This window comes from Equus quagga, chromosome 4 (genome assembly GCF_021613505.1).
Source record: "Equus quagga isolate Etosha38 chromosome 4, UCLA_HA_Equagga_1.0, whole genome shotgun sequence".
Taxonomy (NCBI): domain Eukaryota; kingdom Metazoa; phylum Chordata; class Mammalia; order Perissodactyla; family Equidae; genus Equus; species Equus quagga.
The window spans coordinates 131,847,713-131,864,256 of NC_060270.1; the positions used below are offsets into that span (position 1 = coordinate 131,847,713).

The window sequence follows — 16,544 nt, forward strand, 5'->3', positions numbered from 1 at the left end:
CATTTTCCCCATATGCTATCTTTGGAAAATATTTGCTTCTTTTCTCTCTTATATTTTCTTTTTTTCTTTTACTTGCTAATACTTTTAATTTAATTTTTTATTAAGGCATAATTGACATACATTATATTAGTTTAAGGTGTACAACATAATGATTCGATATTTGTGTATAGTGCAGAATGATTACCACAATAAGTCTAGTTAACATCAATCACCATAGATAGCTACAGAATTTTTCTTTCTTGTGATAAGAACTTTTAAGATCTACTCCTTTAGCAACTTTCAAAAATGCAATACAGTTTTATTAACTGTAGTTGCCATGCTGTACATTACATCCCATGACTTATTTATTTTATAACTGGAAGCTTGTGCCTTTTGACTCCTTTCATTCATTTCTCCCACCCACACCCCACCACCAGCCACTGGCAATCACCAAACTGTTTTCTGTATCTATAAGCTTGCTTTTGTTTTGTTTTAGATTCCACATATAAGTGAGATCACACAGTATTTATCTTCCTCTGTCTGACTTATTTCACTTAGCAAAATGCCCTCAAGGCCCATCCATGTTTTTGCAAATATATCAAGATTTCTTTTTTGGCTGAATAATATTCCATTGTGTGTGTGTGTGTGTGTGTGTGTGTGTGTATGTATACCACATCTTCTTTATTCATTAGTCTGTTGATGAACATTTAAGTTGTTTCCATATATTGGCTATTGTAAATAATGCTGCAATGAACATGTGGGTACATATCTCTTTTCAAGTTAGTGTTTTTTTTTCTTTGGATAAATACTCAGAAGTGGAATTACTGGATCATATGGTAGGTCTATTTTTTGAGGAAGCTCTGTACTGTTTCCCACAGTGGCTGCACCAATTTACACTCCCATGAACAGTGCACAAGCATTCCCTTTTCTCCACATCCTCACCAGCGTTTGTTATCTCTTATTTTTTTGAAAATAGCCACTCTGATGGGTGTGAGGTGATATCTCATTGTAGTTTTGATTTGCATTTCCCTGACAGTTAGTGATGTTGAATATCTTTTCATGTACCTGTTTGCCATCTGTATGACTTCTTTGGGAAAATGTCTATTCAAATCCTCCGCCCATTTTTAAATCAGATTGTTTGTTTTTTTGCTATGGAGATGTATGAGTTCTTTATATATTTTGGATATTAACCCCTTATTAGATATATGATCTGCAAATGTTTTCTCCCATTCAGTAGGTTGCCTTTCATTTTGTTGATGGTTTCCTTTGCTGTGTAGAAGCTTTTTACTTTGATGTAGTCCCACTTATTTATTTTTGCTTTTGTTGCCTTTGCTTTGGTACCAAATGCAAAAAATCATCACCAAGACCAATGTCAATGAGCTTAGCACCCGTGTTTTCTTCTAGGAGTCTTACGGTCGCAGGTCTTAAAGTCTTTAATCCATTTTGATTTAATTTTGCATATAGTGTAAGACAATGGTCCAGTTTCATTCTTTTGCATGTGGCTGTCCAGTTTTCCCAACACCGTTTATTGAAGAGACTGCCCTTTCTCCATTGTATATTCCTAGCTCCTTCGTCGTAAATTAATTTGCCACATATGTGTGGGTTTATTTCTGGGATCTCTATGCTGTTCTATTAATATATGTGTCTGTTTTTATGCCAATATCATACTGTTCTAATTACTATAGCTTTGTAATATGGTTTGAAATCAGGGAATGTGATGTCTCCAGCCTTGCTCTTCTATCTCAAGATTGCTTTGGTTATTTGGGGTCTTTTGTGGTTCCACGCAAATTTTAGGATTGTTTGTTCTATTTTTGTGGAAAATGCCATTGGCATTTTGATAGGGATTCTATTGAATCTGTAGATTGCTTTGGGTAGTGTGGACATTTTAACAGTATTAATTCTTCCAATCCATCACCATGGAGTAGCTTTCTTTTTTGTCTTCTTCAATTTCTTTCATCAATATCTTATAATTTTCAGTGAACAAGTCTTTCATCTCCTTGGTTAAATTTATTCCTGAGTATTTTATTCTTTTTTTTTTAAAGATTTTATTTTTCCTTTTTCTCCCCAAAGCCCCCTGGTACATAGTTGTGTATTTTCAGTTGTGGGTCCTTCTAGTTGTGGCATGCAGGATGCCACCTCAGCATGGCTTGATGAGCAGTGCCATGTCCACGCCCAGGAACCGAACCGGCAAAACCCTTGGCCGCCGAAGCAGAGCACGGGAACTTAACCACTTGGCCACCGGGCCAGCCCCCTATTCTTTTTGATGCAATTGTCAACGGGACTTTTTTCTTAATTTCCCTTTCTGATAGTTCATTATTCTCCTATATTTTCAATCATTTGTTCAATTTGTTTTCAGTATAGAGTGGATATAATTATCATCAATTTACAGATAAGGAAACTGACGCTTAGAGAGAGTAAGTAACTTGTCCAAGTTATACATCTGGTAAAGGGAGGATCTGGCATGTAAAACAATGATTGCACAGTCTGAGGTCCTAATCACCACATACACCGCCTCTCATATAGGTTTCCAGACTTCTGGTTCTTGTTTCTCCCCTCCTCCCACCAGATACCGCCCAAGCCTTTCACAAGAGTGAATCTGATGAGAACTTTCAAGTCCATATCTCCAGTCACCAGCTCTCTCTTCACACTCTCAACAGGCCCAGCCTCGCCCACTGTACTAACGGTGCCTGCTCCTCCTGGCTTCTTGATAGTAGCTGCCAACACCACCCACCCAGGGGCCCTGATAAACCTTCCTTCCATATCATGTTTCTAGTTTCTTGAATTGATCAACAAAAGGCAACTTTGATGACTAAAGCAGACTAAAGTAGTCTGATTTGTACATTCTTTAGATGTATCAGGAATCTAAAAACGTGGTTTTAAACTGACTAGTTCCAACATTTTGCAGATTCAGCAAGCATAATGATTCATTTCAAATGAGTAGTTTTTTATAATTACTCATAATTTGTGTGTCTATATATGTGTATGTATCTCTATGTAGCTATGCATTTGGATATGGATTTGGATATAGATATAATTTTTGTACAGATGCTATAGATATAGTTTTTGGCTGCCTTAATCTTCAATCTGGAGAAAGCGTGTTTGGGTATAGTCAGCCATCAGCAAAAAGCCTATATTACTGACATCATTTCCCATGTGAGCAAGCCAGCACAAATTAAAACGCTATGAGCTGAAATTGCTGTGTAATAACATTCAGTGGTATCACTTACTTGCCAATAGTACCTAAGCTGACTTAACCATTCGAAGTCCGAGTCATCATTAACTTGTTTTTTAACAAGTGATGTGAGGACATCTCTAGCATGGACATCCAGCACCACGAGGGCTCCCAGAGTAACGCGATTCTGCTTGGACAGTTTGCCACGGACCAAGGTGACAATATCATCAATTTGTTTGTTACATTTTTCCAAGTATTGCTCAAGAGCCTGAAAGAAAATAAGATATGATTACTCAATGTGATCAGAATCCTTTTGACCAAAACCATCTTGAGCTAGCATGTATACAGACTAGTCTCTTCATTCTTATCATAGTTTTCCATACAACATAATTTAAAAATAATCAATTTTTCTTACTACAAAGGTATTAGGTGAACAAGCGCAATCTGGTCAGATACAGTGGACATACGTGGTTTGTATCTACCCAACATCCTCTCCTCTCCTATTTCCACTCTTCTATGCTCTGTGGTTCTGGTGAGCTGTCAATCATATTGCCCCATCTCTATGGCAACATGAAGGAGGGGATGTGAGACCCAACAAGAGTCAATGATAGTTCTTCCCCGGGGCTGCTATACAGATAGAGAAACGAGTGCCGCTCAGTAGGCTTGGTAGACTCTGAGCATGCCAGTCTGAAGCTACTGCAGGCCTCCATTTCCACTGCAGAATAAAGCCTGCCTGAGATCAGCAGAGGTGAAAGACAGACAATGAAAGAGAGACTGCAGCAGCGAGGAAGCCCTGAGACCCTGATTCCGACTGCTCCTCCTTGGATCCCATGAGTCCTTCGAGTACTCTCGTGTAAGCTTCCTGAGTGGGGTCTGTGTCACTTGAAATGTAACGACCCTAATAAACAAAACATGTAACATTTTAGTCGATGGTGAGCTAATGCCAGTTCTAAGGACCAGGCTTGCTTTGGGGTCTCTTTTCTGGTGGGTAAGTCTAATTAGTAAGGTAGAAACGAGAAGAGGGTTTATGAAAATCAAATTAGAATCGATGAAAGCTGCTGTGCTTAAGGGCAGTGTCCATATGCCCAGCAGGTTGACGCGGCCTCCTTCTTCCCTGATAACGTTTAATAAGCATTGTGCACCAATGGGTTTATTCTACTCCTTTAGGGCCAGGTAAGGGTAGCAAAGAAACTAAAAGTACGGATGTCCAAGAATGAGGAAAAGTTTAAAGGATAGTGTTGAGGATTGCAAGCTGTTTCTCTAAGGGGCACTTTTCTTATTCCTTGAAATATTTTATCTTTTTTAAAAAAATTTTTAAGGAAGTCATTTTTTCAAAGGTTTGGTGCTTGAACACTATTTCCTTTATATTATTTACAAGATTAATAACTATTAATTTGCTTCTTAAGCAGTGAAAAATAAACTTCTGTCCCATGCATGTTTAAATAACCATAACTGCTTAATTTCTTGGAGCCACTTAGTGAATTTAAGAATACTGAGTATATAAGTTAGTAAGAATGGTTTTGACTCTAGGAAGACAAGCTATGCCAGCAGGTGCATCTTAGTTTCCTTATCAGCAAAAGTAAAGATCTCTGCGAGTCTTACCAGTTCTCAGGTTCTGTAGTTCAATACAAGATATAAAATAAAAATTTAATGCTTGGACCTGACAGTACAAATTATATGTCCAGAAGAATTTGTTTGTATTTACACTAGCAGAATGTGTTTTCCTATACTAGAAAAACAGATTTAGAACTAAAATTTAGCTTAAACTGTGAAACTGAGTTCTTTAGGAACTACATTATATGAATCAACAAGAATTCGGATTAGCTAGATTGAAAAAAATCATGATATTGATAGTATTTTTGTTACATTTTATTCCTTGTAAAACATTCTGTACAGTGAGTTAATGAATCTGCAGGTAACCACTATTATATTCAGCCAAAATAAACCCTATCTGTAATCAAATATTTTCATCATACGTAGATCCTTCTACATACACAATGACATACTGACTCAAAATCACATCAATATTTGCAATATTCTGAGCTCTGTGGCAGTGGCGGTTCTTTCATTCATTTTATAGCACCTGTAATGCTTCATATGGAGGAGTTCCACAATCAACATTCACTGAACAAATAAATGGAAACACAGATCCTGAAGTGCATGGGTCCTCTGGGAGTGTGACAGTATAACATGGTGCTATTGTAGGATGGGTTCTCATTTTGGCTTTCTCTGTGAATGCCTCCATACCTGCACCATATTATGTGATTCGAAAAAAACTGAATAGACCAATAAAGGAATACTAAATAAATAACTCCATCTAAGTATCAGTGGATACTCTTGTAAACCAAAAAAACTATTTGTGTCTGTATGCAGTATGGTAAGAATCATAGGCAGATAGTTTTGAGCAGAGGACACACTGAAGTGGAGTGACCTAAATTGCGCATCCCTTGAGATTCAAATTACACTTGAGAGAGAAGTGGCAGCATGAAAGGACTGTAATTTATACTTTAGCTCCACCTCAACTCCCACCTGTTCCAGCTTGCTTGGAGTAGGAGCAGAGAAAAAAATGGTTTTGACAGAAGGGTAGAGGTTTGATAAACACCACATCTAAACTGAAGGAATTTGGAAGATGTCTACAGATTGTCTGATTTGCTCACATTTGCTTCTTTGTTCCCTCCAGACTACTTCCCCACAGTGGTGAGTGATAAAGTTGGTATGGTGGTTTTAGGGGGCCAGCAAGCAAGGAGGGAGATTCAGGAGGCTCCATGTACCCCAGTAGCCCACAGTGGCGATGGAGGAATCCCTCTGCGTGGGATGGTTGGTGGGTGGTAGCTTAAAAGTGAAAAGACGAGATCAATTCTCTGGCTCCACTGAGGAAAAAAGACAAATGCACTTGGGGCCAGACAGCCAAGAGGCCAGAAGTAACCCCAAGGGCTTACTGTGGTTGGGGAACCCCTCATCCCCAGTGCTCTGGTTTCCATGAAGAAAGACTTTATCCTGAAAATCCCTGACCACCTGGCCTATGCCCTTATCCCTTCCCACAGAGGAAACATCAGTGACCACTGGCAAGTTGGAGTAAACTAAGCACGTGTCACTCAGCTCCTTCCTCTGTGGGATCTGCCTGCTTACAGAGAATATGACTCTCTCTCAAACCCCAACACCCACCACTGTTCAACAGTACCTGAAAGACAATAATATCAAACTCTACGTCAAAAATACTCTAAAAACTCATAGGTTTAAACAAAAGATTTACAATTGCTAGATTCCAATTGGTTTATCAGACAACTGAAAGTTGACCAGCTTGAAATCCTACCTCAAGGACAAGAACGTTGCATTGAATGTTCTTCCATTTAGCAATGTTCTTCCAATAGCAATCCAATTACTAATATTATTAAATTCATATATCTAATACATTAGAATATATAAAATTAAGCATCTTCAAAATATTAATAATTATTTATTCAAAGTCAATACATTAAAAATAAAAATAGTCAAAATAAGTCAACTGATACCTTGTCTTGATTCATAGGCTAGTTTTACTCAAGGCATAAAAGAGAATTGTATTATATTCTTTCCTCCTATCTGAGTTTAGGAAGTTTCTTAGTTCTATTATCGTTCTTTTTTTTGAGGGAGATTGACCCTGAGCTAACATCTGTGTCCATCTTCCTCTGTTCTATATGTGGGACGCCTGCCACAGCTTGGCTTGATAAGCACTGTGTAGGTCCGCCCCCGGGATCCAAATTGGCATGTGAACTTAACCATTACACCACCAGGATGGCTCTCCATTCTATTTTTTAAAAGCACAAAAATGTATTCAGTGAGAAGATTGAGGCTCAACTACTCCTGACTTTTTGAGTGGATGGTCTTTATTTTATTTTTTAGAATAAGTGCATTCTGGCAATAATAACTATTGAAAAAATGCTGAAAAACCTGGGGGTAATAAAAGCTTACCTCTTGCCCCTCTGAAATAGCTGTTTGTACTTCTATTGTCCAAAAGGTTTGGGACACACAGAGAACTGTCTGTCCAGGCCAATCCCTTACCCAGTTAATTCGTTCACATTGTGTATAGGCAAAAATTGCACTTCCAATTACCTGAGTGAAAAAGAAAATGTCACAGATGAACAGTTTCACACTTTACTTGAATGAGCTGTACAATGAAGAGCTAAACTCTTAAACAGATGAACTCATACTGCTCAATTTTTTACATCTTAGCCAATTATGAAGACTCAAAGCAAGTGATTACACTACTTAAATTTAAGTTTATTCATACACTTGTCAGCAAAACAAATATATTATATAGCATTTTATTTTGCTGATACATGACCAATTTGTGTGAACCACATTATATCAAATATTTATTTGACCAATTGTAGCCAAAGACATCCTAGATACATTTGAATTCAACAAGCACAAGCAATTTTATTGCAAAACATAAATTCAAACAATTCCAAAATGGAATCAATCGAATTCATAGATAATAATTTTCTTTGAACCTAATCAAATCCCCACTTAGCCATGTGCATACGTGTACATGCACACACAGGCAAACCACACAATTCCTCTGAAGTTCCACCTGTTTTTCCAGACCTCACTCCCTCTCAGTCCTATAGTTTGATGCCCAAGGCAGTGATGACAGGGATGGATGTATAAGTCACCATGGAAAGCTGAAAGCTGTAAAGTCAGGAAGTCTAATTTATGTACTTTGCTACCTTTGTTTTCAGTGGATTGATATATCCACTTTTTCTACCAGCCATCAGTGGGAAACATTCTAATCTATTTTATGTATCAACTAAAAATAGTAAAATCGTCCGTGAGGTGATACCTACTTTAATGTTTGAATTTCAGAAAAGATTCTCAAAATTAGACTTTTCTGAGAAATATATAAGGATGAGTGAAACTTTCTGGATTTCTAGTCTAGCTAAGATATTTATAGAGCTGAAGAGAGATGAAGGGCAGTGTTGGCCACTGATAATAAAGAAAATTTAAAAGGCTAGAAGAAGCCACAAGAAAGGTCAGGTGAAAATGAGCAAGTGAAAGATGGGAGAAACACAGAAAAGAATAGAAGATATAGTAGAGAAATGTCAAGGATGGAATAAACATGCGTTCTAGAAGGACACTGTAGAGAGAACTAGAGGAAGACATTAAAATCGAACTCACAAATTTCTATATAGTTGGATGAGGAAAGATATGACCACATAAAGTTCTACCATATTGTATGTAAAAAATATTATTATAGCAACGTATGCCACATGTATATATGTGTGTATATGAGTATATATGTGTGTATGTGTATATATATATATTATATTATATACTATATATATAATTAAGTATATTTGTATATATATAATAAGCATATTAATTAAGCTACATTAAACCCTTGATAATCTAGTAAGATAAAGGGGCAAATTGCCAAGAACATGTTTTTTTATTATTTGCAATATTAACACAAAATTCACTTAATTTAGGCATGCAGTAGCCTTTCAAGCATGCAAATACATATAGCACAACACAGTAAGTAACACACATATCTCCTATTTGTAATAGTTTACACACATTTGCTTGCATATTTCACCAACACAAATTTACACATGAACATTTGGGGAGGATATTTCCTACACAATTCTTTGCCACCCCATGTTAATGCTCTAAAATGGCAAACAAAATATTTTTTCTAAGCACTTTGACAAAAGTAAAAGAATAGTTGAAATAGTATCAGATACATCTAAAATAACGAGTTATCCCTGTATACATCAATTAACAAACCATATGACCCAGTTCAATGCTGCTAAGTAGTGGTCAAAGTGGAATTCATCTGCACTGTTAACAGCTACATAAATGGGAGTGCTATTTGTCAATACTCATCAAGGCCTAGGAAAGCTCATCCTCTTCAGCCCAGTGATCCTACACATGAGAGGTAATCATAAGAAAATAATGCAAAGAAACCAGCTATATGCATAAGGACAGTCATTATAATTTAATCCATAACAGGAAGAAATGGGAAACTGTCCAAAAGATTTTCTATCTATTGGAAAAATATTATGCAGGCAGATATTAAAACTATATTTAAGAAGAGAAAGAATCATTAAGACACATGATTTACATTAAACACCTAGATTCCAATGAAGTTTTTCAATAATATATGAAAGAATCTGAAAAATTAATGAAAACTCTTGTTGATTAGGAACTGATACCATATTTCCTTCTCATTCTTGCCCTCATGCTCCTTTGCTCAATTATGATTTTTATTCTTGATGAAGAACTTGAATGCTAAGTCCACATTATAGTAAAAAATGGATTTAAGTGCTCAATTAATCTCTATTTGTTGCCATGACTTGAAATTCTCTACCAACAAACGTAATTACAAATGATTGAGTTGACAATATGTTTTATGAGATGTGGAAAATAGGAAATTATCACTAATTGTAGGAAGTGCTTATGATTTTCTAACATTTTGGTACATATATAACATATACACAGAACAAGAAGATTCACCGTGGAAACACACATGTCAAGAAGATTGAAGTCAAACTGCAGAGAGGCGCTTCCAAAGCAAGACTAAAGACAGACTGTGCAGACCAAAGTGTGCCTAATTAATGATGAAAGCACGAGCATGTGGCTGCCAGAAATGAGACAGACTCATGACTGAAACTCAAGTTTTCTGTAATATAGATGGTATTTTGTCCCACTTTTCAAATGAGTCACTACAAAATTAATATCATAGACCATACCTTTGCCTTCAAGCTATCTATTACAATTGAATTGGTAATTCATGACTCAATTTCTGTTTAAGTAACAACGCATTTATTAATGATACATTAAAATTCTATCACCTTTACTAGAAATAATAATAAACACAGCCAGCTACCTTGTGGATGGATTTAATCATAGTTCTCTCTAACTCAACCAACCACTTCTCCACTTGCCCTCTGGCTTTGGCTGTTGAAATGGTGTCCACAAGTTCCACAACCTCTCCTTCACTACTCTTCATGTGAGTAATGTCTAAAGTTTCTGTAAATTCTACCTTTGCAATTCCTTCAAAACATTTCTTCAAGTGAGGTTGCACTCTGTGAGGAAAAACAAATGTTTAAGAGAATTAACCAAATTAAAGCAATTCCTTAAATATCAATATTCTTTGTGCACCAATCGTCACTCAAAATTCACAAATGTGCACTATGCATTAGGCCCCTGCTAGATGCTGCTGGAGATGAAGTGCCGGGGGGAGAGAGGGTAAAAAAAACCATACACTCCTTGCCTGCATGGATTATACAGTCCAGTGAGAGGTCATCATTAATTGAAGATCACAAAAAATCTGTGAAATTACAATTATAATAAGAGCTACAGAGGAGATGTCCATGAGGCTTTATTTCCAGCACACTGAACTGAAAGATGGTAAAAGTAACGTAAGGAAGAAACTAATCTTGACTAACTGATAATACACTAACCTGAAGAATCTTCAAATACACAAAAGGATCCATTTCAACTGGGATCTTCAGAGACTGCTTGCAAATTATGAGCTGGGTTCAGTGCGTTCAGTATTTCACAGCTTACTAAGTCAACTGCTTTGAAGGTACCCAACTTCCATCCATTCATTGTAATACAGATGGAACTGACTAAACCACCCCCTTTGGGCCCATCACCAATAACCAACTGAATTCAGCATTCAAACAGGCAAAAAAGAAGCAGAGTATAAAAATTCAAATGGAAATCTGAGCCTAAATTTAGCTTTTTGTCTGGATTACTTGTCTCCTATTTTGAAGGCATAAAATACAACATTAACAAATTTGCTTAACAAGTATCTATTCACTGTCTGCTATATACTATACACTCTTCTAAGGAATGAGGAATCAGCATTGGGAGAAAAAACACTCAAAACTCCCTGCCATCGTGGAGCTTATATTCTGCTAGAGGAAATCAAACAGGAAACAAATAAGTACATTATAGAGTAAGCCAGATGATAAAAAGTACACCAATGGGAAATAAGGCAGAGAAGATAATCCAGGAAAGGTGGCTAGAAGTGCTGGAAGGGGTTGCCATTTTAAACAGAGCGATCAGGAAAGGCCTCCTGACTGGCAGATGTTTGAGCAGGTTTCCACAAAGACCTACCGCAGGTGAAAGGAGTCTTATGGACAGCTGGGTGAGGCGCATCCTAGGCAAAGAACATACACTGAGGTAGAAGGCTACTCCTTTCACGGGGGTATTGCAAGGACTGTAGCAGAGTGAGCAAGAAGGAAACGTGTGGGAGATGAACAGGAAAGAGAATGGCGGACCCCCTTGTGGGTCATTGCAAGCCACCGGAGGCACTGTCTTTTATTCTGAATATAATTAAAAGAGTGAAGTGTCCTGAAAAATCTGTACGAGAATATGTGCTAAAATAAGAAATCCACTCGAACATCCATAAAATTTGGAAAAATGTCATTCAATGATATTATCTGTGTTTTTAATAATTATTTTAAGTTGATTATTGATGATATTTAGAATAGTCTTGAAAAAGTTATTACATAAACATAATTATATATATTTATTTGTGTTCCACCTTATTCTAAAAATTAAATTTAAGCAGATAAATTTAGCCATGTGTTATATCTGTAAGGTACTTACCTAGTGGGATCTTTGGTCTCAGACAGAATCTCAAGAAGTTCATCATTAGACAAGAAAAAGAATCTGGGGAAGAAGAGACGTTTCTTTTCCAAATATTCATTAAGTCCTTTAAGAATGAGTTCCAAAAGTTCATTAGATTTTTTCAGCCTTTCCAGCATTCTCTCAATAGTTACAACTGTCAGAACATGTTTATCCTAAAAATAAAAGAGAAAACACTCAACTCAAAAATATTAGATACTAACTTGATTTATATTCATATTACTTTTGAGATTTTACATGTTTTTAATCAAACAAATATGCAAAATGTAAAGTGAATGTTTACTTTTATTTTTTTTAATTTTTTTCTTTTGAGGAAGATTAGCCTTGAGCTACCATCTGCTGCCAATCCTCCTCTTTTTGCTGAGGAAGACTGGCCCTGAGCTAACATCCGTGCCCATCTTCCTCCATTTTATACATGGGATGCCTACCACAGCATGGCTTGCCAAGCGGTGCCATGTCCACACCTGGGATCTGAACCAGCGAACCCCGGGCCGCCGAAGCTGAACATGCAAACTTTGCTGCGCCACCGGCCGGCCCCCAAATGTTTACTTTTAAAAAGTAGTCTTGCATATTCTAGATCTAACTAGCCTCTTTAATTACATAAAAGTCATGTTGACTTGATCTTCAGCAATGTTGTTCACAATTTCTCCAAGTTGGACAGTGTCAGAGACAGAAAATGAGTGAGCGAGGGAGGGAGAGAGAGAGAAAGAAAAAACAAGGATGGGGGAAACAAAGCAGTATCAGATATACTTGTCTTTTATTGTTTGAGGAAAAGTACTCTAAAAAGATGTCATCATTATAATTTTTTTCTTTTAATGAAGCAATCTTTTTTATTTCCACACACTCCTTTTTTTTTTTTTTTAAAAGATTGGCACTTGAGCTAACATCTGCTGCCAATCTTCCCATTCTTTTTCTTCTTCTTCTCTCCACAGCCCCCCGGTACAGAGTTGTACATTTTAGTTGTAGGTCCTTCTAGTTATGGCATGTGTGATTCCGCCTTCGCATGGCCCGATGAGCAGTGCCAGGTCCGCACCCAAGATCCGAACTGGCAAAATCCTGGGCCGCTGAAGAGGAGTGCGCAAACTTAGCCACTTGGCCACGGGGCCAGCCCCTATAATTATTAATACTATTGCTATCAATCATAGTAAAATAACACGATCCCTGTTTTATAACTGTAGATAAAAATGTAAGAGTTCAGGGTGGGGAGGAAGGAGTTTTCAATAAAGATGTCACATTGCAAAGAACTGCATTTGGAGCCACATTACAGCACTCTGCTTGCTGAAGGACTCAGGTTCAAGGTCTGTTCTTCCTGAACTCTCTCGAGAGACTAAGACTGTTCTACCCACAGGGCATGGATTTCTGAACATTCTATCACATGAAAGCATCACTGTGAGCTGCTTGCTTTAAAGAGATTCAAACACAATCAAGTATTTAAAAAAGAGCTTTCTTTTATGCCGTGGGATTCAAAATAAGAATTACAACCAAAAGCTGATCTTATGAACTGATATTTTTAAAAAGTAAATGGTTTATTGATTTCTCAAAATATCCATACAAGTAACTGCTGGGTTTATGAAAACCCTTAGAAATACATATTAAAATACAATCTAAATATAGCTGAACTAAAATTCTCTTCACTTTCTTTTTCCTTTAACATATGACAGATGCCATCCAGGTCTAGCCTTGGTCTCCTAACTCCAAAATCAGCATTCACCATTGACACCAAGGGCAAAAGAAGAAAAGTTCTTTACTAAATAAGCTTAAAGCTGTTAGAAAGAGGTGCTAAAACACATTAGAGATTTTGATCACCAGATCAAATAATAAACCTCATGAGAACACACCAGCACATTTATAAATATAAGTGATAGGGCATTTCAGAAAATTTCTATGAAATTAAGTCAAGAGAATATTGTTAAAAATTAATCATAGAATTTCAAGATTAACTAATTAAACTTATTTTTGGCATTCATCCACGACTGAGAGATCAACCAAAAATGTCAGCTGTAAACGGTTTCATACGGAAATTTTATTTCTATTGCAAGAGTCTCTAAAATATGTTTTTGTTAATATACGTAGAATGTGGCTGAAAATGATAGATATAATTTCCTGCTTTGTTTTGAATTATAACAACGTAACTTGGAAACACAGCAATTTACTCAAAGAACAAAATAATTATCATTAATACTTGTTTTCACAATAAAACAGGTTCATATGAAATATGTAACCTATGATTAGATTAACTTATCTTTAAAGGGACACAATTTTTAAAAGGTATTTTATTATATTTCCTAACAGTTTTATATTTCAAATAAGTATTTTTTAAAATGCATACACAAAAAAAGCATGACAGGGACTCAGGTCATAATTTAAACGTGTAACTCATTCAATAAAGGATAGGGTAGAACTCATGTATGCCTAAAGCCAAAAACCAAAAACCAAAATGGTGTTCTTAGAGTGCCACCTTCTGGAAAAGTATGCCTTTCTTTGTTGGAAAAAAAAGCTGAATGGTCGCTGATACATGTGAAAAACTCCTTTCACAAATTAACAATATTTGTTTTATTCTCCGCCAAAGAACTTATTGCAATGTTGCTATTTTGGATCTGAGATTTGAAAGCTAAAAAAATTCAGTTCTTTAAAACAAAAGTTCATATTTCTTTCCTTATTACAATTAAATACCTCTGGAAAAACTTAGCATCCAAGTAAAATGTTTAAATTGAATTCTTGTGGTCAAACCTATTTAAATAGACTAGCTCAATGAATCTGAGCCAAATGTGCCAGTTCTAAATGAACGTGGGCAATAATCTATATACCTTTGCGTACGGACTTAAGAAAAATATATATACAAGTAACTGTCTCACAACTGGAAACTAATTTCACTCTCTTCCCATGGGATGGGGAACATAACAGAGACTGCATCAGATAAAGGAAACACAGCTCTGTCCCTAACCCACATTGCTCCTTATAACCTGGGTGACCCTGGGTCATTTACTTAACCCAAGTCTCAATTTTCTTATCTTTAAAACGAAGATAAGAGCCCTCTGCTCAAAGTTGTTATAAGGACAAATTAGATAACATATTTGACACACCTGACATAGTGCCTAGAACACACAGACTTGAAACTACTGTTTTCGTTTTCCCTTGCATAAGTGCTTCTTGGAGAGAGACAGACAGACAGACAACTACCTGGGGGATGGAAGGAATGAGGCGCTTACATCGCTCCATCAGGTCTATGGAATTAAAATGAACATTTTATAACCTGTCATCCTCCAGGTAAGATATTTATCACAGTAAAATAAAACTGGCTTTAAGTCCCCTTAAGCATTGCCATAAAATCCTGGTACAGGGTAGGCATTCCCATAAATATTTGTTGAATGCTTGAGCAAATGCAGGATGAGTTAAGCCTGTAGAGACACAGAACTCCAGGAGAGTACAAGCCTGGGTGTGGTACCAGGCTGCTACTTATTAGCTGTGTTCTCAGGACATAACAACGCTATAATAGGAAACTACTAGAAATTTGAAACTTAGTATGACTCCCTTGACACTTTAAGTACTTTTCTGTCTCCTGGAGGGGAGGAGAAGGAACTATTAACTTTTATATTTTTTGCTTAAAGAAATAATTTTACAGATTTTCTGTGTCCCCTTTGGCTTCACAAGCACCACACTCCCATCAGCTCGAACGACAGGCTCCTGGTTGATTTACATTTCTACACCAAAAGCCTGTGATATCAGGAACCTGAAACCTAATTTGGGTCTACGGAGAGAGCATACTCATTACTGCTACCAGGAAGCTTCACAGAAAGTACTGTTTCAGACTCCGTGATGGAGTTATGCTCAGGCCGGTTCAGTAAACTTCGGAAGCCTAAACTTCCTAATCAAGTCCCCGAACAACAGAAAACTGGTAAGGTCCACATTAAACCCTTTAAGCACTAAGACAGGAAATGTGGGTTCACTGATAGACCTTTCAGCCCCTTACAACTTTGAAATCCTTTGACCTCACCAGGAATAGAAATTCTTTCAAGACCCAGGATGTTTATAGAATTAATCCAGATCTTAGGGCCCACTTACCTAAAATTGAATTTTCAGAGAAAGTTTTTCAGAATAAACTCAGAATCCTTAGAACTAGCAATAATTTGAGGATCCATCTCAATTCAATTATTCATTCACTCAGTCAACAAATACTTGAGGGTTGGCTACACAACAGGCACTCTTCTTAGTGTTTGGCAACAACAGTGAAAAAACAAAGATCCCAGCCTCCATGGGGAGACGACGACAAATAACAAACATAATAATTCATAGTTAGAAGGTGATGGATGCTACAAGCAAGAAAAGGGGGCTTGGGATGCTGCGAAGGCAAAGGGCAGCCTTCAGTTTTGAACAGGGGGCTCCGTGCGAGCCTCTTCACAAAGGTCGTATTCGAGAAAAGACTTCAAGGAAGCAAAACCACTAATCAGCTCTGCAGACATCTGGAGGCACAGCATTTCAGGAAGAGGGTCCAGTCAGTGCACGGGCTCCAGGTCAGGGTGTGTTTGGCATGGGTGATTTGAAAAAGAAAAAAAATAGGAAGCCAGTGTGGCTGGAATAGAGTAGGTAAGATGGAAAGTCGTAAGAACAGAGAGGTAAAAGGGTGGAGTGAGCAGATCAAGAACTTCCCATTCAATGAAACCACTGATATATCCCCATACAGAGAAGTATTTCTCTCCTGGACACTAAGATATTTCAACCAGCAAAACCAAAAGTCGGGAAGCAAAATTGCTGT

The 16,544-nt window shown here is 37.0% G+C and overlaps 1 protein-coding gene across 1 annotated transcript in view; it reads right to left on the reverse strand.

The window, feature by feature from the left end:
* DNAH7 (dynein axonemal heavy chain 7) overlaps window positions 1-16,544 on the reverse strand; it is a 235,411-nt gene that overhangs the window by 146,081 nt on the left and 72,786 nt on the right. Inside the window, exons 20-23 of the mRNA XM_046658055.1 lie at window positions 11,753-11,946; window positions 10,020-10,218; window positions 7,103-7,243; window positions 3,207-3,419 (exon numbers count right to left, since the gene is read on the reverse strand). Coding sequence (XP_046514011.1) covers window positions 3,207-3,419; window positions 7,103-7,243; window positions 10,020-10,218; window positions 11,753-11,946 — 747 coding nt within the window. The remainder of the gene's footprint in view (window positions 1-3,206; window positions 3,420-7,102; window positions 7,244-10,019; window positions 10,219-11,752; window positions 11,947-16,544) is intronic.